Source organism: Aptenodytes forsteri, unplaced genomic scaffold (assembly GCF_000699145.1).
Source record: "Aptenodytes forsteri isolate BGI_AS27 unplaced genomic scaffold, ASM69914v1 Scaffold35, whole genome shotgun sequence".
NCBI classification, from domain to species: domain Eukaryota; kingdom Metazoa; phylum Chordata; class Aves; order Sphenisciformes; family Spheniscidae; genus Aptenodytes; species Aptenodytes forsteri.
Window position 1 is genome coordinate 1,045,099 of NW_008795334.1, and position 24,780 is coordinate 1,069,878.

Here is a 24,780-nt window from a genome sequence, read left to right on the forward strand (position 1 = left end):
CTGGCCGCACGGCCCGCCGGCCCCGGGCGGCGGGGGGGCGGGGAGAGGCAGCGGTGGCTCATGGCCTGGGATTTTTGTCCTGGGGCATTCGTCCTAGGAATAAGTCGGCATACCTTTTATACGTAGTATGTAAGTGTACACTGATCATCGGAAATAAACGTTTCTGATACAGGGAACGTGCCTGAGAGCTTCAGACCGTGCTGATGTTTCATGCCTAACTGAGGGTTAGGATTGCTTGCCTTCAGATGATGACATGTCAAGAACCGCCTTGTGAAAAGAATCACTGCGGTGAAATTATCGTAATAAAATATTTATTGCATGCGAATGTAAAATTTGAAATCACTGATACCAAAGCAGCTTATGTTTTTCAGTTGCTGTAGGTAATGATAGCAATGTCACTGTAATGATGCAGGAATGCAGGGTTTAGCCTTTTGTCCAAAAGTTTTTGCACTTAAACCATTACATCAGGTTATGTTCTGGCTTTGTTTGGCTATATAGGGAGGTAGAAACTTTCTCCGTGTATCCTTCTTCCTTCTTCCAAACAAAGGATTTTTTTTTTTTTTTGTGCTAGGAAGATCATGAAGAAAGATAGATTGGAAGTAGGCTGTTATCTTGATGTTCTTTTCCGTTTCTCCCATGTTACGTGCCTTCCTCCCCCAAAAGTAGGTTTGTAGGAGGTCTGGCTCTGCCTCTACCTAGGAAATGTTAACTGGCCGAGAAATAGAAGAACGCATCTTTCTAAGAAGAAAAGAAGAAGGTATATCCTTCCAGGGATACTTTTGAAATGCATTTACAACCAGAGCAGCTGTGCTGCTATACCCACAGTGATTAGATGCATCTAATGGTACTAGTTAAATGTCCAGATTTTCAGTGCTTAATTTCAGTTCTTTTCCAGTCATTCTTTTCCAGACAGTGGTTTTCACTGCAAGCTTAGCACAAATAAATTGGGAAAATTGATGCTCTCTTTAAAATGATCTAATTACAGGAATCTTAACGGTTATTAAATGAACAAATGTGGTGTTCCCTAAAGATAAATGCCTATCTAAGATGTGCAGATGCAGTAAAAGGAAAAAAAAACAGGTCTAGCTTATTTGAATAGTGCTCAAAGTTGGATGACTGTAAAACAGTTGCATACAGGGTTTAAGAGGCTTCTTAAAAATACTTTCTTTAGGACTGAAAATAGATATGAAACTTCTTTTAAGAAACAACTTTTGGAAAATGATGTGATAGTTTTTCATAGCAGTGGAGTTATTGACTCATTCTATACTATATATAGTATTACTCAAAGAAAAATAATTTTAAAACTGTTACTGTTTTCCTACTCTTAAATTAATGTGATGTTTACTAGTTCATTTTACTTATATTCAGTTCAGTTTATTTGTACTCGGTTCATTCACAATGAAACTAATGTCAATGAGTCTCTCACTTCCTTTTCTCTTTTTGGGATAAATAGTTTCCAAGTCTAGTTAGTCCACACTTTTGGACTGTGTGGCTGGCGTTTCTAAACAGTTCTTTGTAAGTAAATGTTACTATTTTCTAAAAAAGAACTCCGGAGTTCTGCAATGTGGGTCTTATCCCTAGCATTTGACAGTGACATAAAGGAACTGTAAAACTCTAGCTCTGGCCATCAACAGGAGGCTCTTAGATAAGCACTGTGTAAAGTGATGATAAGGCTGCCTTCAGGGACCTCCAGCAAAGTCTTGCCTACAGCCCAGAGTAGGAAATTCTTGCTATTGGCGGGGTCCCTGTGTGCCCTTTGGAAGTCTCTGGTAATACTGTAATCGCAAACAGTAGCTTCCATAAGTGCCATTATGGCATGGACCATCCCTTAGAGTAGCCTAAGACTTGTGGGGATCTGATAGACAAGCTTAATATTACTGCCCTTATTCTAGAATTTTTGTATTGTATCTTTGGGGTTAAAACCTCATTTTTCTCTCCTGTCACTGCAGCAACTAATTTCTGCTTCAGAGACCTTTTCCATGGATCATGAGCTACCTTATCAGGCTGGACTGTCTTGACATCATCTCAGAACTAAGCTCGCTCTGACATGAAGAGATAGTAATACTGTTATTCGAGAAAATCAACTGTTGTGCTCAGATGAGATAAACTAAGTCAGAACTGTCAGAACAATGCACACATGTATCATTCCCAAGAATTGGTCGACAGTTGCGTAGAAGAATTGACACTACAGTCTATAAGTTATTGCAGAATAAAAATTGTAGGTGTTTTAACATCTGTAAAACAACGTTACCTGCATAGAGAAAAAAAATTGGTTATAAAGGAACTACTATTTTTGTGGCATTCTTCCAAACCTCTGCAGGTTCTTGTGCTCTTCATGGCTGATGAAAGATAACCAGGCATGCTTATAACCTTTTTTTAATAGATTTTTGTGCCTATTATCCGGGTTGCGAAGAACACCTGCAGTTCACCATAAGCCTAGGAAATGCTGCAGTTCTAAAGTGGTATGTGTATCGATAAAGTCTCACTCAAGACGTGGAAGATCTGGCCTCTCTGAATTTAGGAAATCGCTACATGTGTTTTCACTGCCAGTAACCTTAATTCAGAATTGTACCTGAATAGCAGGTACAATAGCATCGGTGTCATGTATTCTGCAGTTGCAAAACACATGGGGAATCTTTGAGTACTGTAGCCTACATCTAGCTTTATTAAATACAGTAATTAACTATGGTTATTTTAGCTATATATAGCTGCACAGTTAATATATGCATCTATTAAATAATGTGAAATGGAATCATTCAAAGCATTTTATTTCTTTTGAGAGACTCTGGGAGAGTGGAATTGTGGTTGGCAGTTCTTATTAGTGTTCTCTGAAGACTGAAGCATTAATGCTTTTCCTCCATGTATTGGCGGAGTTCAGTGAACTATATTAGGTCTTCGAGAAAGGGTAGAACTTTGAGGTGCCGTGGTGCTGTCTACCAACAACAGTAGGTAATAACTAGTTCTTCATATTAGTGGAAGTAAATGCCTGTATGAAAACTAGGTGAAGCTGAACTTGTGCAAGATGAGATGATGTTCATATGAAGAGGGAAAGTGTTTTGAAATTCTGTAGTAGTCATCAGATTGTCTTCAGCAGACCATCTGTTTTTGTAATGCCTGATATATCCGTAGGTGTTCCTACTCACGGACTATAGGACTATATAGCATTTTACCAGATGTAGTGGTCATTATAGTCACTTGTGTCTGGTTTGGTGGTTTGGTTTTTTTTGCCAAGTCTGTTTTGCAGACTATGTTGGGATCCCAGTGCTTCACAATGGTAAAAAACTTGGGTCTAGTTCTAGTGCAGGCTTGGCCATCTCAGCGGTATCAGCAGGTTCAAGCAAGTCATCACAACTTCCTTCTGTGCTCTGACTCCTCAGAAGCACAGACTGATGGGTCAGGTTTGCAGTGCCTGTTCTGTCATCGAAGGTCTATCACGGCATTATGACAAATAACTCCGAAGACACCTTCTTTTTCATAATGATACCCTCTTCGAACTGTGCTGCGTTCTTTGGGAATATGAGCTAGCAGACTTACTCATGTAAGAGGTTCTTGGCTACAGCATCAGCTTTCAAAACTTTTCAATGCTGTACTTTGAGAATAAAAAAGAAATTTTTTATGATTAAGGGAAGTGAATTAAAATCCTTCTGGTGATTTGAGTGAGGGTTTTCTTTCCCTCCCTTTCTTTCCGTGTTATAGTCTATCTGTATTTACCTTTGTCCATTTCTTGTAATGAAAATGAGACTGGTTTAAGAAATGAAAGCTGAAACTGTTAAACTACTCTACCTAAAGGAAAATGTGGATATATGGAAAATATTTGGACAATGTTTACTCTTCAGAATTTATTGTTGTTATTTTACTAATTTGGAAACTTTATTATCAAAACTGGTTTAGGAAGAGTCCCTGCAAATACAGTGTGTTGGAACAGAGTTGCTTCTTCCAAATTTATTCTTGGAAGCAAAATACAGTCTACAATGGGTTCTCTCATTGGAGAAAGCTCAAGTTGGTTGGTTGGGGACCTTTTTTGTTTGTTTGTTTCATTGGTTATTTATTTATTTGGGCTTTGTTGTTGTTGAAGATGTTATTTTTGCTGGCAAAACTGAAAACATGTATTCTGTGCAAAATACACATTTTGCTATGAATTTTTTTTTCAGGTACAGCTTGTGCCCTGGGAAGTAACTACCCCGTCTCCATATTTTCAGAATTCACAGCAATTCTGTTTCAAATTTCTTCTTGACTTTTCCCACTCTTGCATATAATTTACTTCCATTCTTTAATTTTTAACAGATCGAAGGCAATCCTGAACCAAAACCTCAGCTATCTATTGAGTGACTTTGAATGAAATATGTGGTGTTTTGTGCTTATCCGTCAATAATTTCCAGATTCTGTGTTCCACTAGCAAATAACTTTCAGAGTGCAGAACAAAATATTATGTACGATCATTCTAGTTTATACAACAGCTTTGTAAATGAACTTTTTGATTAGGGTAATAGTTGCATTCCTTTGATACTGAAGCACGTTTTTTATTGGTTTTGGCCCTGTAGTGACATAAAATAATAAAATAATCTAAATCAGAAGTGTGATTCTGAATATTAAGAGGGAATTAGTTTTGAAACTTGCTATTTCTGCATAACAAATTGTCAGAGTAGTATGACGTGTTGGCATTTCCAATTATTCTTTTTAAAGTGCTGAATTACAACTTTTTTCAAGTCAGATGCTTTTCTGTCAGTGGGGGCATGTAAGAATGTATGTAGAATCTGTTTAATAATTTGGCTGTGGTTAAATATCAGCTCAACTCTGGTTAAATATCAACAGTTTTGCAAGCCACAGCAGAGGAAGAAAAGTCTTGGAATATATTTGTTCTTCTTTCTGAATGGCAGGTCTTACTAGTACAGCATCACAGTTCCTGTCTGAAATGTGATAATTGCTGTTTTACTCTTGCTAAATATAAGACTTCAAAATTATTACTAAGAGGTACTTCAGAATTTGCTGTGATCTTAAATTGTTGTGGCATTTAGGCCAAAAAGAGTGACGCTACTTTTAATTTTAAGCCCTGGAACAATGCGTTTCTGATAGCTTAGTGTGATGAACAAACAAGAAGCGAGTTAGGTGAATATCAGTTTAATACCTGTAACACAGCAATAACCACACTGTAGAAAAAAAAGAGAGATTAGAATGATTGCTTCATCTTAAGTTCTTATTTTATTCTTTAAACTGATATTTCATAATCAGAACTTTTTACCGGCTCATGCTTTGCTATTGTTTGTGCATATGTTGTGGGTTTTTTTATTCTTCCTGTCTGGATTCTGTATTTCAGGTTTTGTTTTGGTTTTTTTTTTTCTTTGTTAACTTTCTGAATGTTTGGGTGAACGCTCTTCTGCTGTCTTGGAACCTTCTAAGGGTTCTTACCTTAGAACCTTCTAAGAAGGGCAACCAACTCTTTAATTCTTGCTCTGTGTTAAATGCATCCTTTTCAAACAGACCTTTATCAAAAATGTAGCTACTTTCACCAAGAGATGATCTGGTGAAATTTCTCTTCCATTCTTAAGTATGGGTATGCTTTATTTGTTCTTGTGGTTACTTGTAGACAATATTTCTATGACAGGCCGGCCTCGGCTTATATGATTAATAGGCTGAGTTCATACAAATTGGTTTGATGCCAATGGATAAGAAATATAGCACTTAATAGCTTTTTTGCAAAGTGGTGAGCTTTTATGTAGACCTGCTGCACTGAAATGCGAGGTTAGTCAGCAGTTAAGCTCCAGCTTATAGGTTGGGTTTTTAAAACTTCATAGAAAGGTAGATCTTAAAAATTGGGGGGTCATGTAATGCAGTTAGGCTCAGGTTTATGAGTGTAGTTTGATAGATGTCCTACTTCATATTTGAAAGTGAATAGTTGAAATGATATGCGTCTTAGACGTGATTTCCTGTGAGGTGCCAGATTGCATCAGGGATTGTAATAATGGGACAAATCTGCAGCCTTTATTTCTGTCCTCTTTACTGTAGATTGGTAGGCATTTCAAATGAACATATGAACTACCATAACTTTAACATCCTTCCTTGTTGAAAAGCATATCCCTTTTTAATTTTAGTTCCTGGCATTATTTTGGGCTGTTTGAGTACCAACCAGTTGTTGTCAAATACTTTACTCTCCTTACATAAATAAAATATAGTGAAGACTTCCTTGCAGGTCATATTTGAAAAAATGACTATAATTAAATAAAGCTTTTGATGATTTAATCTGTTTATGCTAGATGAGTGTAGGCGAGACATGGCAGAAAATGGAAATGCTTTATGATGGTTTGCTGAAGATGCAGAATACAAACAAAGCCTGGGAATGTGTTAGATAATTTTTAGTTGCAATTCTAGTGAATGCATCATGTGGGAAAACTCCCAGTCACGCTCAAGGTGGTACTTATGAATGTACGGCCCTGTATCTGACAAATTAGTGGAAAATTTCACTTACAAAACATAATATATTGACTTTAAAAACAAAACAAAACTGTTGTAGGGTAGGCCTGTCCCACATGCAGGCCAGGGTGGTATAGTGTCCCTGGAGACATTTGGCATGCTGAGAGCCCAGAAATGGTGCCTGAGCTTTGGCTTGCCCTGCAGCTGTGCAGCAGAGAGTTCTCTTTGACCTTGGGCAGTTCTGAAAACCAGCAGCTACCTGGCAAGGAGAGTGTGCCCAATTTCTGACCAGGCATTAGGCATCTATTAGCTAACGGGGATAGATACATAGCTGCAGAGGAGCTGAAACTCAGGTGTGCTGACTCTTGGCTGAAGTTCTTGGGTAGGTAATGCAAGCAAGATGCAATGGTGTTGTTGCGAAGGGTGGTATATAGACATTTAAAGAAACGGCATCGTGGGAGGGTAGGATGTAGAAACTGTATATCAAATGCTGAATTAAAATTTCATGTCTTTTTTTTTCTTACACTCTTTCTGATAATCTTATATGAAAGCAGAGCATTTCAAAGAGCATTTTGTGTCTCTTGTTGCTTGGAAAACATTTTAGTCAGTTAAATTAAGCATATTTACCACTTTAGACGATATAATAACTTCACTAATGCATAAGCTTTTAGATATTTTTGTGTACGTGTATACGCATATAGACAAACACGCACAAACAGGGAAGAAAAATTCTATCTCCTTGATACTGAGCTTTGTGTATCAGTCTAGTCTGTGTACCCTAGTGAATGTATTCTAAAGTTTAGGCAGGGAGGTGATGGGGCATGTGTAACCTTTAAAGCTTTCAGGATAGTATAATGCACCTAGGGCAGGAGAGCTGGTTTTACTGAAGCTGCAGAGTATAGAGGGCTATGTGTGAGGCTCAGAATTTAACCCCTAAGATTGCTTTTTAAGTTAAAATTGAAAAAAGTGAATTCAATGTAGTAGGAAGTGGGGCGGTGAATGTTTATGAAGCTCCTCGGCACCTTTTTGCTGTCATTTTGATTAAAGGACAACAAATAAATGCTGTAATACTGATCTATGAAAATAACTGTCTATAGTTTGGCAGTCTTTATAACAAGCAGGTAATATATAGTGTTTAATGCCTGCTAACATTTGCTTTAACTCTATCACTGTCAGTATTCAAGGCTTATGCTGGCATAAGTTTTTAAATGAATGCTCTAAAATTGAGGTAGTACATTCCACAAATGTGCAAACTCTTTCCTTATTTCCTGAACTTAGTCAGGCTAGCTTGGTACTTTTAACACAATAGTTTCCAACTTTTCTACCCAAGTGCTCTCACAGGAGCTGTATTTCGTGTTTGTTCCTTCATTGAGCAACTGGAAAGTATATGTCCTATACCCGGAATGAAGGTGCGCTCGCCATGTGATGCATTTGGGCTCAGTCAGGTATAAACACGTGATTGGATGTGCACATGCGGCTTGACTGAAAACCTAGTCTTCTTCAAGATGTACCCATATCCACTTGTGTTATAGGGGTATATGTTCATGGAGTTGTGTGCTGGAGGTCGTGCATAGCCAGTTGCACGATGGTTGTCACTCCAAGGAGAGGTAATGACAAGAATAGGAAATGGCATGCTTAGACTGCCACGTGCGCTCATGTGGTTGCTTGAGTCGAGGACTATTGTGTGGACGGTTGTTCAGGTGGGCCCAGTCTGTTAGGCTGGCTGCCATTCCTCTGAAAGGAGGACCTTCTTCTGCCAACCTCCTTCTTGTCTTGAGAAACATACTGAAGTTTGAATAGAAGTGTGTTAGATGTGTGCCTTTCATTAGGGGAGTTGGAAGGAAAGAAATAGAGAAATTGCAGTGGGTGAATGTAGTAGTGGGGATTTCCTGCGTGATAATGGAATCTGTGAATTCTGAATGGCAAATGGCGTGAAATTACAAGTTTCTGCTGAGTCTTTGCACAATGTTTGGAGACTTGACCTTGCAAGGTAGTGTCTGAAATATATGTTCTGGATATAATAGGTAAGAGGCTATGTAGTGGGCCAGTGGACTGGAGGATGACTTGGATTTTGCATAACCTATTTGTAAGGATTTATGGAACATGCTAGAAATAAGCTTTAAGTTTTCATGTACAGCCTTAATTATCCTTGACATGCATATACATTCTGATGTATTCAGTTGCATTCTAACGTAGTTGGTTTTTTTCTATGTATCTTTCTCATTTGGCATACAGAATGAACAGTGCTTATTTAACAAGCAGTTATACACACACAGATTATTGTTATAATTTTAAAACTTGTTGGTGATTGATTTATGCCATACCTGTGTTTACTTCACAAGCTCCAGCCTGAATAGACTGCTTAGGCCTGTTGGTCATCAATGTAATGGCTGAGCGGTTGACAAAACATTAGTGAAAAGTCTTGAGAGAGAAGAATACATTGGTATCCCCTCTTACAGATGAAAGTCATGATGCAGGTTGGTACAAAATTCCTCATGGTTTACAGAAGAATATACACAAAGCTCAGCTTTCACTGACTAGTGGAGGCAGGTGCTGGGAATGTCAGTTAAGTTTAGTAATACCATTTCAAGTTAAGCAGACAGAAAATGAAGAATATACTGATGTCACTTCTCTGGGAATAATCTGGCTAGTGTCATGCAAAAAATTTGTAGCGGGTGAAGGAATGGTATCCCATTAACCAAAAAATGCTTAGTGGCCTTGGCTTCCAAGGATCATGTCCTTCCAGCTCAAGATTGGTCCATCCCAACGAACAAGAAATCAAGCAAAGGTGGCAGTAGGACTGCATGAATTAGCAATTCCTTTAAATTGGCAATGTTAAATTTTACATGCAAAACTCAAAACTCTTGAATGATCTGTATACAATATGAAGATCTGAGTTTTTAATGCTTATTTATCAGATAACTATATTTTTCATTACATGTTGCCTAGAATTACTGGTATATTCTTGAACTTCCTGCCTTTTTCCTTAGTGTTAATATATTTCTCTTGGTGTCTTCCTTTTTAAATATTTATTTACCAAACTAGTGGAAGTAATTTCTGCAATTTTGCAGATTTTTAACTCAAGATTACTCAGCTGGGAGAGGTGGATGAGATTGACCTTTTTTGGGTTTGGGGTTTTTTTGTTGTTTTGGTTTGGTTTTGGGGGTTTTTTTCCTGTATGCTCACTTCTGGGTTCAAATGCATCAACAGACAATAATTCATTTCATATTGCCATGAAGCAGCATAAGCTATTTAAGTATACTCATTAATTCAGTAGATTTTACAGTTACTCATTATCATAGCTTTACAAAGCATCTTGACTATATACTTTTTTGTTTTTTAAATGATCATTACTTGCAAGAAATGCAAATGTGTTGAGTTCACATTAACAATAGATGTCTTCTTTTGTCATGAAGTGCCTTGAATCTTTTGTATGTGTGTATATAAATCTATTTATATGGAAAACCATGCTGTGTTTTTACAGGCTATGAGAAGACAGATGATGTTTCAGAGAAAACTTCTCTAGCTGATCAAGAGGAACTGAGAACTATATTCATCAATCAGCCCCAGCTAACCAAATTCTGCAATAATCATGTCAGGTATTAACTAGTGGTTTTTTAATACGTATTTTATTTCAGAACACTGCATGTTGCATAGCAAAAATGAAGAAAAGATTCTCTTTATTCCACTTCTGCCGTTTCCTCTGACCACTAGTTGCAGTCTCAGACTCTGGAGTGGGGAATGAAGTGAAATGAGGAGAGCAGCAGATCTGTTTCAATTACAAACCTGACCTTCCGAATTTTTAAGAACAGAGTGGGGAAGGTACGGATGCTTTACAGCTGCACCATCCGCATGTCCCAAGAGTATGGATTTGTTCTTCAGCTTTCAGTTCAGTCTTCAGCTCATCTTTGAACGTATTTCTGGTAGCTGGATGCCAATGCAGATGTACTTCACTTGAGCATGGCATTGTTTGTGCTTTGGAAACTTGTCTTTTTCAGGCAGCCAGCTACAAAGATGCTGTGCTTGCTTATGAAACTAGTTTTGAATTTCAAGTTCAGTAGGATTTTGCTGATGGTTTATGTTGTGGTTTTTTATTTGTTTTGTTGAACTTTAAGTAATACACTGAATACTCATAAGTAATACATGTTTAGATCTGATAATATCCTCGGTTCTGTTGTTAAAATTCAAAGCAAATGAATGGCAAAGATATCCCTGTTCCAAGTAGGTGTGTTTTCCAAAGGTACCTTTGATAATATGCAGAAATTTTAAAGACATTGAGAATAATGTGGTGAGGTTTTTCCATGGACTTGAGAAACTTCGTAATGCTTATTGTTTGTGTATGCAACTTGTCTTTTCTGTCTTTTGCTTTGTTTCTTGACAATGTTGAGCTTTTTTGCAGGATATATTCATTCCCCCTTTAAATTGACTTTTATGCAAAGTCGAAGTAAATATTACTAACTTAAAAAGGGGTTAAAATATTCTTACAAGTCTTTTTCTTGTAAGTTTTTTGGCATGATTATTTTCACTGTTAATGTTTTAGGACCTTAGATGGTAGCAGTCTGTTCTTAAACAAATGTAAGGCTGACGAAGAGCTGAGAGCTCAAACATTTTGTGATGATGGCTTAGCAGAGATTATTACGCTGGGATAAGATGTATTCTGTCCTTCCAGCCTAGCAAAGCTACACTTACTATCCAATATTTATCAGTTTAAAATAAAAAAGTGAACTTTCTATTCAGTGAAGGGTATAGAGTTTTATCTTTTAGTAGATTTTTATTATTTTAATTATTTGTTAAATGCACCATTTCAATTTAGTTGATCCTGTTGTTAGGTTTTTTGCATTGAATCGTGCAAACTCATACCCAGCGCAGAAGCTCCACAGCTCCTCAGTCCTGATTGAGCACCCTCCTCGTTATGCTTGTTATACCTCTTCCCCCAAGAATTTTGTCTGAACTGGAGCCATTGTGCGGTTACCTGCCCAGCGTATGCCATGGCCTGTGGGGTAGGGTACTCCTCTGGGCCGAGAGCTGCAGGCCTTGGGCCTGCCCTACCTGCTCCCTCAACGGAGGTGCAGCTGCCTGACTGCCACCTTCTCTTTATTTTTTTTCCTCTCCTTGGTGCCTGTAACTGAGTGGCAGCAGGGCTTGACTGCTTCCCAGAGAGCAGGCAGCGGTGACAAGGGAACTTCTTGCCTCAACACGGAAACTCGCAACAGTTTCTGTGGGCGGCGGGGACTTCCCTGGGTTAGCCAGTTCATGGACGCCTGCAGGACTGTCTCTGTAGGAGTCTTTCGGTTTTTCTTTTAGCCAAAACAAATCTGTTTGCTAGCACAGAAATCACAAAAGGTTCTGTTTTATTTGAAAGCTTGTGTAACTGAGAGGGAAGGAATACATTTTGAAGAATTTTTTGTACTGTAATAATAGTGCATGTTTTTGTCTCTTTCTCTCAGCACTGCAAAGTACAACATAATCACATTCCTGCCAAGGTTCCTTTATTCCCAGTTCAGAAGAGCTGCTAATGCATTTTTTCTTTTTATCGCATTACTTCAGGTAAGATCAACAATAAGATGCTAATGTTTGGAACTTGTTGTGAGAGAGCATTTATACCATAGACAGTGTTTTGCAGAGATACTGAGGTTGGTGTACTGTTCTTTCTGAGCTAGTTAGCCTCTCAGAATAGCTGTATTGTGTAGATGTACCTTTAATAAATGCTTGTTTTTGTGGTTTCTGTACTTCTTGGAGATAACACAATACAAAGATTTTTCTGTAAAACAGGTTAAATAAATCTGAAATACTGTCAGGTGAAAAAGACTGTTGTGACAGGAAAATCCAGTTTAAAAATATCTGGCATACACAGAAAAATGTTACCTGTAGTTGACATTTCTCATAATGGAGGGTACTGCCTAAAAACCTGAACTTTATGAACTTAGCTGAAATATGTCAGGTGAAAAAGACTGTTGTGACAGGAAAATCCAGTTTAAAAATATCTGGCATACACAGAAAAATGTTACCTGTAGTTGACATTTCTCATAATGGAGGGTACTGCCTAAAAACCTGAACTTTATGAACTTTAATCCTGTAGTCTGTTTTGAGGGGCAGGAATTGCAGCTGAAGAGAAGTGATTATTTATTCTTAGAGTGAAGCTAAGGATTGAAGTTGAGCCTAGATGAAGAAAAACAGCAGTGGAGGCCAGTACTACAGCAGCTATTTCCCATATCCCAGCTGGTTAGGAAAAGAGCACACACTCTTTTCTATACCACCACTGTAGCTTCATTTAGTATGTTTGCAAAGGGCTGACCCAGCTTACTGAGAAGTACATAAAGTTTTGCAGATATATCAGAATATTTTAATTTTTTAGTAGGTCAAGTTGATAAAGGAGACTGTGGATTTTTTGTATACTATTATATGAATGCAGTAGCTGATGATGAATGAAAATTGAACTGTGGGCAGGTGCAGTGATAATTACCATTGTCTAGTTCATGTACTCTTAATCATATTTGATAAAAACATGTTTCCTGCATAATTTCTAGTGCATGTTTTAGAATGTGTTGATTTGTCTGTTGTGGAGATCGTGTTAGGAATTGACATACCAAACAAATTACTAAAATAATGGCACATATACTACCATGTGTACTTTTTCTTCCCTCACTTCAGATGTTTCAGCAAGTGAAAATTGATTCCTCTGTACTTACTCAGGTTTCTTTGCTTCTACTATAAGGGCTTGGAGCAGTTTCTTAGATACATCTACACAGGTAGCTTATACTGTTTTCTAGGGTGAAAAAAAATCTGAAGTTCAGGGTTTCATTAGGCTGTCTGCTTGCAAACCTGTGGCTTCTAAATAAACAGCCTTTTGACCCCATCTGGCATCTCGGACTAATCCAGTGGTCCAGCAGCATTTCTGGTGGTACCACTGTGTGCGTGAAGCTAGCAGATGCAGAATGTGGGGTTTCAGAAGCTGTTTGAGGCTTGGCATGACTGGGTGAGAAGCTGGCAGGTAGGTGTGTGGACGGTTAGGGTGTGGAGGGTTAGGGTTAGGGTGTGGAGGGTTAGGACTTACAAGCCCACCATCTCCTATCAGGCTATCGGTGAGACCGCAGTGGCAGGAGTAAGAGATATGGGGTAATGGAACCAGGGGTATGGGCTTTTGCTTTCTTATTTTGTCTGGGAAATAGTGTATAATTGGAATGGGGGAGTTTGGGCATACATGTAGGGAGGAATGAAAGGATAGGAGTAGCTGGAGAAGTGATAGATCCCTTTCCATTGTAGCTAACTCATAGGCACTTGCCCAACAGTAACTTTTTCTGCATGGTTTCCATTTAATTGATTGAAAAATGTGGTCTAGAGTAACCTGGAAAATAGATCTATATTGGTCTTACTCCAAGAAACATAGCATACGTACATATAAATCCTGTTTTCTTTCAGGAGCACAATGTGGTGGTAGCCAAAAGAAATGTATATAATACATAAATAACATTGGCTGTTTTCAAAACGTTTTATGATAAATTGAGGATGTCTTCTAACCACATTGAGGCACCACTTATTAGTATACTCTTTTCTTGCAAAGATCTCATTGTAGTCATATGGGCTGCATTGCCTATTACAAGTCTATTAAGGCAGCAATCCTCTTGCCTGTCAATGTTGCCATTAAGAACTGTAGTCAATATAAAGATAATTATGGATAACCATCCATGTATATCGTATAAGTAGCTGCATCTTCTCAGCATTTACTTTACATACACATTTGCTTGCACCGTCTGTGCTCATACCTGCTTAGCAAAAATGGGTTTCTTACAGTAGTCTGGCAGAAAGCAGCTATTTGAAATTTGTCAATAACTAGTATAATACAAAATATCTCTTAGAGATTAAAGCTGTAAGGAAGTAAAAATGTCTTGGACGTGTGTCCACTCTAACAAAAATCTAAACTGAAAAAGTTAATTGTATTTTATAAATATGTATTTTAATTTAATTTGAAACACAGAAAAGGAAGGTGAATATTCTGCAGACACTAAAACCTCTGAAAGTCACTCCACTGAATTCTATGCTATTTAAAATGCAAATGTTGTTTTATTGTATCAGCTTCTTTTGAATTCAAGACAATAACCCTCTCTTGGAAATAATCAGCACCATGTCTAAAAAGTGAATCCAGTTGCCTTGGCTGTATTTGCACAGAAAGTACTGCTTCTTGTATTAAAAATATGTTTTCAACCAGAAATGCAAACAATTTTTTTCTCTCCTTTTAATAGCAAATACCAGATGTGTCACCAACAGGCCGTTACACAACATTGGTCCCTCTCTTATTTATTTTAGCTGTAGCTGCAGTGAAGGAGATAATAGAGGATATTGTAAGTATTTAATACCAATATTTTGTAAATAGCTTTCAAATTTTTCATAGATTATTCAGCAAATTTTTGTAATATAATTCTGTGTTGAACCATTCTTGCCTTCTGGATGCTTTTGAAAACTTCTAAAGCTACTTACTTCAGAAGATGAAATCTTTAGAATATGGTGTTATGATTTGAAAGTGTTTACTATATATACAAGTGACAATAACACGGTAAAACAGTGACTGTTGTGTTTATTATATAGATTGTTCCTAGTCAAACAGTTCTCATGAATGACGTACAAGCATATTTTAAAGTGTGAACTGGAACCAAAGACTCCACAGAACCCAGTCAAGTCCAGAATATTGCCAATTTTCTCAAACACGGGCTTTGCTAAAAGAAGATTGGAAGCTACTGAATTCATCCCAGGTGGAATCTATTTTAAAACCAAATAACCTTTAAATATTTATTTGGTTAGAAAAACTTCTTTTTTTCTTCCTGCATGAGCAGGAGCAGAGTCCTTTACTCTCACTAATTATACTTGTGAGCTGGATTTAAGTTCAATCTGTGAATGAGATACTAGACTAACATTTTATAGAAAAATTGTGAGAACTTCTGGCCTTACTCACAATGAAGAAGGTAGGATTAAAAAAAATCTTCCCAGGATCATTTTTATTTTTACATCTTTATTTGAGGTGCATTTAAAAAAATAGATAAGCCCTCAGGAACTCGGAGTTGAGGATCTAGGAGGCTGCATAGTCTCAAGCATCTTCACTTGTCCTCCATACCTGAAACTGGATGGATTTTTGTTTCTCGACCAAGTAATTCCTGGACCTTTTTAGAAAGTGTCTTTTAGCTTGCTACTGGAATTATAATGTGACACTGTTAGTATGTTTAGAATAGTAGTCTGTTTGGTTTAATACATTTTAGATGAATGAGTACAGGTCACTAATGTGCCATTTTTAAAGTTTTAAAAATGGATTTTCCCCAGTTGTCAAATCCAGGTCCATGCATCTGATGTATCTCTCTATTTCTAAAGTCACATGCATAAAATCCTTGGTTTCACTGTTGTGACTTTGCACAGTTTTGTAGACAGCAAGGGGAATAGGCCTCTCTCATTTTTTCCCGTTGCTCCAGCCCAGTGCAATTTACTGTTAGTCTTTCATGTCTTGGTGCTAAGTGTGATCTGCTGACACCTGATGGCCAGGAACACACATGGAATGCTTGTCCTTGTTAGGCAGGTGCCCCTAACTCTGCCAGGCTTTCCTTGGCATCTGGCTCTCTCCAGTCAGCGTTTGTGGTGGTGGTTGTTTTGCTTGCTTCTTGCATTGAATGAAAACTTTGAAAGAGCTGGGATATTGTCCAGACTTGGAAGTGTCCATTCTGACTTCCTCTCTTTTGTGGGTAGGGAAAGGAATTTCAGGCTCTGTTTCACTTCATACAAAAGATGTTGGGGTTTTCTGTGTACCTTCCTGTCTGCTCTTCACTGAAAGCATATGGTAGAACCTGTCTCTCTAATTTGCGTAACATAGTTGAGTCTTTTAGTTGATGTCTTTTGTAACTAAGGAATTAGTCTTGATGATTTACCAAATCACTCTAGATGCTAAGAATTTCTTCATCTGCTCTTGTTCTCGTTTAGTTCTGCAGAAATGTTATGTGGAGGACAAGAAGTTAGATACATCGTAATATGGCAGAGTGCCTTGTCCACTAGAGGAGTAGTGTTCCCATTTTTTTATGTTGTGGGCTGTTTTCTTGGTTTTTGGAAAGCGTTGCAGGTAGTATAATCTTTCTCTGCACACAAATAGTAGGCTTCCTGGGAGCATGAGATTTATTGTGTTTGAGCAGAATTACAACGTATGTGCAGAAACACGATCAAGAGGAAGAGTGGTGAGCTGCAAAGGAGGTCTGAAATGGAGGGGGGTGGCTGGTCACGTGCTGCCTTTCCTGCTGATACAGTCAACTCAATCTTCTCCTCAGTTACCTCTGTGAATGGATGGTAGGCAAGATACATTGTCCCCCCTGGGTTGTATGAAGCTCCTGGGCCACAGAGTTGAGTGGTCCTGCAAGAGATGATGTTTCTGTTAAATGTTTTTGTTCTATTTTGCATTTCTAGTATTTGCTGCCCAATAGTCAGCTTCTCCTTAAATGTCTGTGTTGCTTTCTCTTTATATAAATGAAATCCCTTTTTATAAAAGCCATAAAATCAATTCATGTTCTTTCAGATATTTTTTTTAACCATTCTGCTGTTAATGCTTACAGACTTATACCATCTGTCAGTGTCTAGGCAAATATAAAACTGAGGCTGTTGCTACTGTACAAAGTGTCCTTTTTAAAATTATCTCATCCACTCACTTTTATGTCATTTGCTTCTACCATTTGCTCTTTGCAACTTGAAGTGCACAGTTTGGCGTGGGGGGGAAGACAGGGAACAGGTTTAGTGGGTTTTTGCATATATTAGCTAAAACAATAAGGTTCTCATTACCAAATGCTACAGAGATACCTGAAGGCAATTCAAATACTATTTTTCTTTCTGTTAAGTTTACATTGTCTCAGCACATAGTTAATTCCTGCTATACTTAGTTGAAACTGAATGAGATGAAGGAGCTGATTGGGAGAATTCAGGTGCTAATTTAAAGGCTCTGTGTGTATGTATGTGTGTATATATATATCTGATGGTAACTTCATGAATTTCTCACTTGCACAGCCGAGTTTCACAGACTATAGTCCAAATAAAACAATTCACTTTGTTTTTGTAGTCAAACAGGTATGAAATTTAATGTTGCCTGCTGGTTATATCGTGCAGGAGTATTTGGCTGACTCTGACAGCTGTACTTTTTTTCCTGGGAAAGCTGACCACTTGCTGCATAGTAAAATATTCAGTGTGTTTTCCCTTAACCTTTAATTTTCATTATGTCTTAGTTTCTTTACACAGTGAGATATCCAAGATCTCCAGGAATGGTTATCTTCATCTAATATTAAAGCAAGATTAATTGGCTTTGGATGGGAACCTTATATATTGATATCAATAAATATACTTATCAAAATAATACTTTTAGCTCAAGAACCAAATGCTTCCTTTTCTGGAGTGAAATCCCAAGAAGCAGAAGATGTTAGCAGAAGACATTGTTCGTGAACAGCATGTGTCTTCCGTATATGCTTCAGAAGTGCTAGCAAAATTTGTGTCATGCAGTGCTAGATTACCAGCTGTTTCCAGTGATTTTCACCCATCATACCTCAGAAAGCAACTGACATTAAACTGTTGCTTTTCAAGCTGGAGGAGACTCTCCCTGTGGGCAAATAAACACCTGCTTTGTTGTTGTTGCTCCTTCCCATTGATCAAAGGTTATTTATCTGTAAAATCAGCCATCTTTTTGAAAGGAGAATCCGCTGATAATCTGGGAAAATCTAGTGAAAAATACTACCTTGATTTAGTCTTTGCAAAGTGATAAGGTGGCCTTTTAAGAGCTGCTAGCTCAGTCTCATACCAACATTTTTTTTAGAAATAAATCTCTTAAGTAGCTTGATTCATTTTTCTTTCAATTTACAAGATTGCTTCTGATTTTCTTTGTATTTCAAAGGCATGAATTCTGTAGCTGTATTCAAAAAGGTTACCTAAACCAGTTAATTCTATTTAAATTAATTTTCCAAAGCATGTTCCTGCTCAGGAAGAACTGAGTTCATTACTATTAAGTACTGTGTTTAAACTAGTAGTCTCCTAAGCTTTTTGTAGCTAAGATGAGTTTGATTATACCTTGAAAATGCTGGTGGTTAGTAGCTGCATCAAAAGACTTCTGTCAAAAGGTTTCTCACAGCTATATTAAAACTGAGGCATGTCATGGCCTGTTTAGGGTGGAGGGTGGGGGGGTTTTGCTGATTTTTGTTTGTTTGTCTTTGTTACTGTTGCTGAAGTCTGCAGGCACTTAGTGGAAGTGAAGTCATGTGTTTACCCAGTCATTGCTTGACTTCAGATCTGTATGAGACACTTGTATGAAGAATGGTTCCATGATCTTTGCTCTGGTAGAATCATCTCCTAGTTCTGGGAAAGGGCAAAGTTGTGGTACACAAATACACCGCTTCCTTATATAAGGAAGTTGCTTAGATAGCAATTGCCCACATGAGAGGACATTTTAGTACACCACGATTAGCCTGCAGTTGGGTGTGACTTTCCTGATGATCATAACTATGCAAGTAATCCATAGTCCTGTTTAAAATGTTTTTAAAATCAGTTTATTGAATTGATGAGTGGGAGGGGGTAATACATGTGTTTTTTATCTTAAGTGTGAAAGCTTTATCATGTCAACAGAAGTCTTTAACCACTGTGCATTTTTAATTTAGAAAAGACATAAAGCTGATAATGCGGTGAACAAGAAACAAACTCAAGGTAGGAAATTTTTTAAAGCCTGTTAATTGTGGTTTGGGGGGCTTGTTTTTTGAATTTTTTGCAAATGGTAGTAATGTAATCTGAACTGCTGACAGGTAATTGAGTGAGAAATTGCTATTGCAGATTACTTCAAAATTTGGACTCTAAACAGTTGAAATAACAATTTGCAGTCACATTAGTCCCACAAAATGGAATATGTTCTAGATTAAGTTTAGGAGGTTCCTAAGAAACTTTAACATTTACTCATTTAACACAGGTGATGCTGTAGCTGTTAAAAGATCATAATCGTTATATTTAGTGGGCCTAGGTTATGATGAAAAGTCTATGCATTTCTGAGTACACAAATCATAATTTTTTTCAACCAGCAAATTTTGAATAATTCCATTTTGGAAAATTCTGCAATTGGAAGAAAAAGTCATAAAATGGAACTATCTTTCTATGCTGCTTCAAAACTGTGGATGAAGATGAATGGAGTTTTTTGGCTTTGTTTTTTTAATATGAAATCAGTGTGATTGTTTGATTAGAGATAATGAGATTTTTAGCCAGTGTACCCAAACCAAAACTTCAGAATGTGATTTTTTTTTTTTTTTTTTAAAATTTTAAAATGAAAGAAGTAGTATTAAATCAGAGGATTATTTTAGCTCAGAAAGTGAGGGAGATGTTAGCTAATATGTCCTAAACATGCTTGTCAGGTAGGAAGTCCAAGTTTAATTTCCTGCTTTGCTGCTCTTTACCTTTTCATGTTACCTGTTCTGAGGTAGACCTTTTGATAGAGCTGGTCCTCTTTTTGTAAACAGGAGGACAAATGAGTGTCATGTGAATTTGATTGCAGAAAGTATGAAAAATACCACAAAGAGGAGAATCTTACATGGAGTCTTTTTTAAATAAATAACAAACATAACCTTAAGTTTTTTAGGGAGGTATGTAGTCATTGACTAAAGATAATCAGAAATCTTTAGCACTGCTAACCACTGGAAATGTTTCTAATTTAAAAACATAAATTTTAAAGCCTACCTAAATTGTACATAAATCTTAAAGTTTACTGTAAAATTTATGGGGGGCGGAGGGGGGAAGATAAAATGAAACTACTGAGCATGTAGCTCAATAGGAGGTATGGAGAGATCAGAACAGGGAGACAAATCTATGGACTGAAGGCACTGGGAATAGAAATCTCCAGAGAACAGGCCTAGAGAAACAGATAACCTCTTATCTATACATAAAAAACAAAAGAAAACTTAATGTAGGCATCCAGAATTCTTTCATCAAGCATTCATAGTGTTTGAGATTGCAACCAGCAGTTTTAGATGGCAGTGAATCTTGAAGTGCCTTTTCAATATTTTTTTTGTCCAGAGTGTGCAAAGTTTTAAGTTAATAAAGGACTTGTTTTATGTCTTTCCTGCCTCTTCTCCTTGGTTACCTCTCATTAGGCTCTTTGGTGACTGTTCCTAAAATTCCTGAATGCTCCATGCATGCAAAAGAGCATCTTGGAAGTTGAAAGTGGAAGTTGAAAGTGTAATGAGGATACATAAAATATTGCTAGCGAAGCAAGTTTCTTAAGCTAATGCAGGATAAGTACATCAATCCTAGTGTACTGTCAAATATAGTCTATTGTCAAAGCAATAATTAAAAAGTTAATCAGTATGGTACTCTCTTACTTTGTTTTCATGTATTCAGCAGTTCTGTAACCCTGAAAAATAGTGAAGTGCATAGTACATTATAAATCCAGCTCCACCTTTGGTTGTCTTTTAAACATACAAAATTGTTAACAAAATGACATGTGCATGTATAGATTCTGTATATGGGTTTCCCTTCATCTGTCTGTTCCTTAAAGACCATCTGTATCTCAGTTAACCTAAAGTAATTAACTTCCTAAATGCCCATTACTACAAAAAACCTTTTGCATGGGATTTTGATTTATTAGGCTGCATTAGGGATGATTTTTGTTACCTCAGGCTGCATACACGTACAGCAGGACACCGTCAGACACTGACATGATGAAATGTGCATTTCTGCAGTGTGGTGAAGTGGTCTTCTACAGGGCAGATGGAGCATGCTTTTGAAAGTTAGTTGTTAGAGACAGCTGTAAAATGGGAGATACAGGCTGCAGAAGACTTTATGGCACAAGTTCTCTAATCATATATAAGAGGTGTATAGCAACACCACCACTTCTTTTGTTCTCATAAGAAAATGGATTTAATTGAATGTCAGTGTATGTTAATTGTGCTTAAAAGCTTATTGGATCAAGCTAGGGTTAGGGTACTCTTGAGATTTCAGGTGTCTCAGCATCATGAGTCCAACTCATCCATTTGTGAGCTGATTTTAACCAGCTAAACCAGCAGGAAACAAATCCAGAAAGAAAAGCTGACCGTTTCCTTCCATTTAGTTGGTTAAACTGGCTCATCAAAGGGTCCACCAAACACCAGAGGCACGCATTAAGCAGTGAGGGCACACACCTTTGCATGGGGTGGGGGCAGAACAGGACCTTCCCTTTGCAGTGGCAATGCTATGTTAGGTCAGCTTGGCTGCATGTGAAACACCCTTAGGATGTATTTCAGCAGTGCAAGTGCTTCTGCAGCCAGCACTTCTTAAGAAGCTCCTGGCCACCTCTGACAGCTTATTTACATTTCAGACTTGCAGAACTCCACTGGCAGTTATTCTACTATAGCTATTTGTGAAATTTAGTCATCTGGATTACTGCAAGGTATATTTTTAATCCTCATCAGTTCTTTCATCTGGTTGATACCGTGGCCCCACAAACAGTATTGCTGACACAAGGGGATGGAAGTTAGGTAGTTGGTGGCACAATTATCAAATGTCTTGAGTTCCTTAGGACACTATTACAGCCAGTCCTCACTCTGGATCTGTAGTTTTCCCCGTGGAGGGAAATGGTTTGTCAAAATAGATTTTGTGTAATGACCAGCTGATTGGTGAGACAGTCACTTAAATATCTCGGTTACTGTCTGAAAGGGAGGCTGCTCCATTTACCATTGCCCTGAGCATATCAGCACTAATAAATTTGGAGGAAGGAAGGGTAAGGGAATTTATCTCTTCCTAAAGAATTATTCAGCAGGTTAGGTAACGACTCGCAGAAATCATTGAGATATACAAGAACAGGGGTCAGTCTGGACAGAACCTCAAGGAAGACTTAGATGTAAAGGCCATGTGTATTCCCAGATTTTGATCCACTTTTTTGAAATCAACACATGCTTGCATAAGAATTGGGTCCTGATCAGGCGCTTAGATAAACATCCTGACAGTTTGAAAGCTGGGAGACACAGTGAAAGAGAACAATCTCTTGGAGGTATCCGAGTATTGATACATGGCAATACGTTTTCTTTTCATTTCATTTTCTTTTCTCACATCAATCTTCAATGGCTTTGTAACTGGTGCTAATTAAAAAAAAAAAGTCACCTTTTTTATTCTCTGAAAACACAATCCTGGCAGTTAACTGGCAAACAAGGCATGGTTTTTTATCATAGTAGCAATACTTGAAACCAGACTAGTGGAGTGTGCTTGCAATATTAATTGCTATTGCCAGGAAAAATCTGTACTAAATCTTACGCTAAATGGCATGGGTTGATTTTTGGGGTTTTCCAATATATTTATGGAGGAGATGACTGCAATGATGCTAAAGTTCTCTGACATGCAAATAACAGTAAGAACAGCTGAATCCTAAGAAGCCTGCTGGTGACTTTTTATGAATCTCTTTTGTATGAACCTCATCAATATTTGAACTGAGAAAATATTTCTTTAATTGATCCCTCCCCATAATTTCATAACTTTTTGACTTCAGAACTTTTTATTCCAATTACTAATTTACTTTAGAAAACACCACGTTACCATACAATCTATATCAGATTTAATTGATTCTCAAACCCTGTAAAATGTTCTGATTGACTTTGTAATAAGATTTTATGGTACAAAAACTGTTATACAGAATATGTGCTGTATAATTGAAATGCTTGACCTGAATTTATAGAAACAAGGCATGCTGTAAAATACTGTGTAAATGAGCTGTGTCTGTATGGCTTTTCATAAGGAATCTAACACATACCTGTATACTGCAGTTAGATTGTCCAACTGGAAAATTCTCTTTTTCTTTTTTTCAGTACTACGAAATGGTGCATGGGAGATTGTCCACTGGGAAAAGGTGTGTGTTTATGTTGGTGACTTTCAGAGCGTAATGCGGATTTAATATTTGCTTTATTTCTCCAAATAATCATCATTGATAATAATTAACTGGTATGATGGGAAATGTATAGTCTTTTGTATTTTATTTTTTGTTTGTTAATACTTGTCTCTTAAAATGTACTTTTAAGTCAAGTCAGTTTTGATGGCATGAGTCAGGCAAAACTGCTGTTAAATGGTGGGCTTTAAGTTCAGCGAAAAATAACTTGAATAATATGATTGACTTGGGAGTACACACATATGGCAAAATCATACAGTTCCTTAGTATTATTTGATGTGCCAAGGAAGAAACTTCTTTCTGGAAACTAGCTACTTTGTGTATTTGCTGAACTTCTTTGGCTTAAACCATGAGAATTTTAAAGACTGTTATGCAGTCGTTAGTAAGGGACTGTTAAAGGTAACTTTCAAGGACTAAATGTTATGCTGTCTATCTAGTCCCTTAGTTTTATTGGTTTCCGTACCTGAAAGCTTGAACAAAATTTGACCCATGGTAATTTGGAGGCAAGGTTCAGATGAAATTGGTTTATACCTTTGAAGAAGCAAGGATAAGGTATATAGTGTGATGCAAAAGAACTGTGATCTTAGGGGAGATTAATGTCTTCTTTAACTTAAATTCAGTCTTCAAATAAAATATTTTACAATAACTAGCAAAAGTAAAGAACTACATAGACAAGGTCAGGATTAGGCCTATTAAAGAATAGATTTCCAAAGAATTCCAGTAACCTTTGAGTACCTAATACCTACAGGCTTCTCTAAGTGTGTGAGTTTCTAACAGTCTTTCTAGCAAATTCAGCAGGTAAATATTTACTGTGCTTAAAACAAAGGGATAACATATTTTGTTTGAGACCATTAACCAATTCCCAGTTTTCTTTCAGGTAGATGTTGGAGATATAGTTATAATAAAAGGCAAAGAGTATATACCTGCTGACACTGTACTGCTCTCATCAAGGTAGAGATGCCCACTGATGCTTATAGTGTAGAGGCTGGTTTCTCTATCCTGCATTTATTTATTTATTTATTTATTTGTGATTGCTCCAAGGAAATAAGGAATAAACAAAAATGCTGCTGTTCTGAAGTGTAGTCTTTTGTTCATTTGGGCATTTATCATTTCAGGCAGTGTTTCTTTAAACTGTGACAATTACAGTTTTAAAATTACACTGGCATTCAATTTACCCCGAAGAAAAACTTAGTCTGTGATTTTGTTGTTGGATATAATACAAAAAAGGCTGATTCTCTGTCTAAAAATTGGACCTCAAGTGCCATATTTAACCAGGTTGGCCTTTTGATAGTACCTAACAAGTTGCATACTACAAATAAATTAAAATTGGTATATTACAGGGAACAGAAATGGTTTTTAATGGATATAATCACCAGTTTGATAGCTGAATCAGGAAAAAAAATGAACATGATATGTGAACCATCAAATTAGCACTGTCTTTATGAGCTGAACATTCACTTCATTCTCTAATATGTATTTTATGAATA

General features: G+C 37.2%; 1 protein-coding gene across 1 annotated transcript in view; it reads left to right on the forward strand.

The window, feature by feature from the left end:
• Positions 1-7,993: 7,993 nt before the first annotated feature.
• Positions 7,994-24,780, forward strand: part of ATP8A1 (ATPase phospholipid transporting 8A1) — a 113,821-nt gene continuing 97,034 nt past the window's right edge. Inside the window, 6 exon segments of the mRNA XM_009280163.1 lie at positions 7,994-8,015; positions 9,893-10,007; positions 11,856-11,955; positions 14,649-14,747; positions 19,062-19,107; positions 23,217-23,257. Coding sequence (XP_009278438.1) covers positions 7,994-8,015; positions 9,893-10,007; positions 11,856-11,955; positions 14,649-14,747; positions 19,062-19,107; positions 23,217-23,257 — 423 coding nt within the window.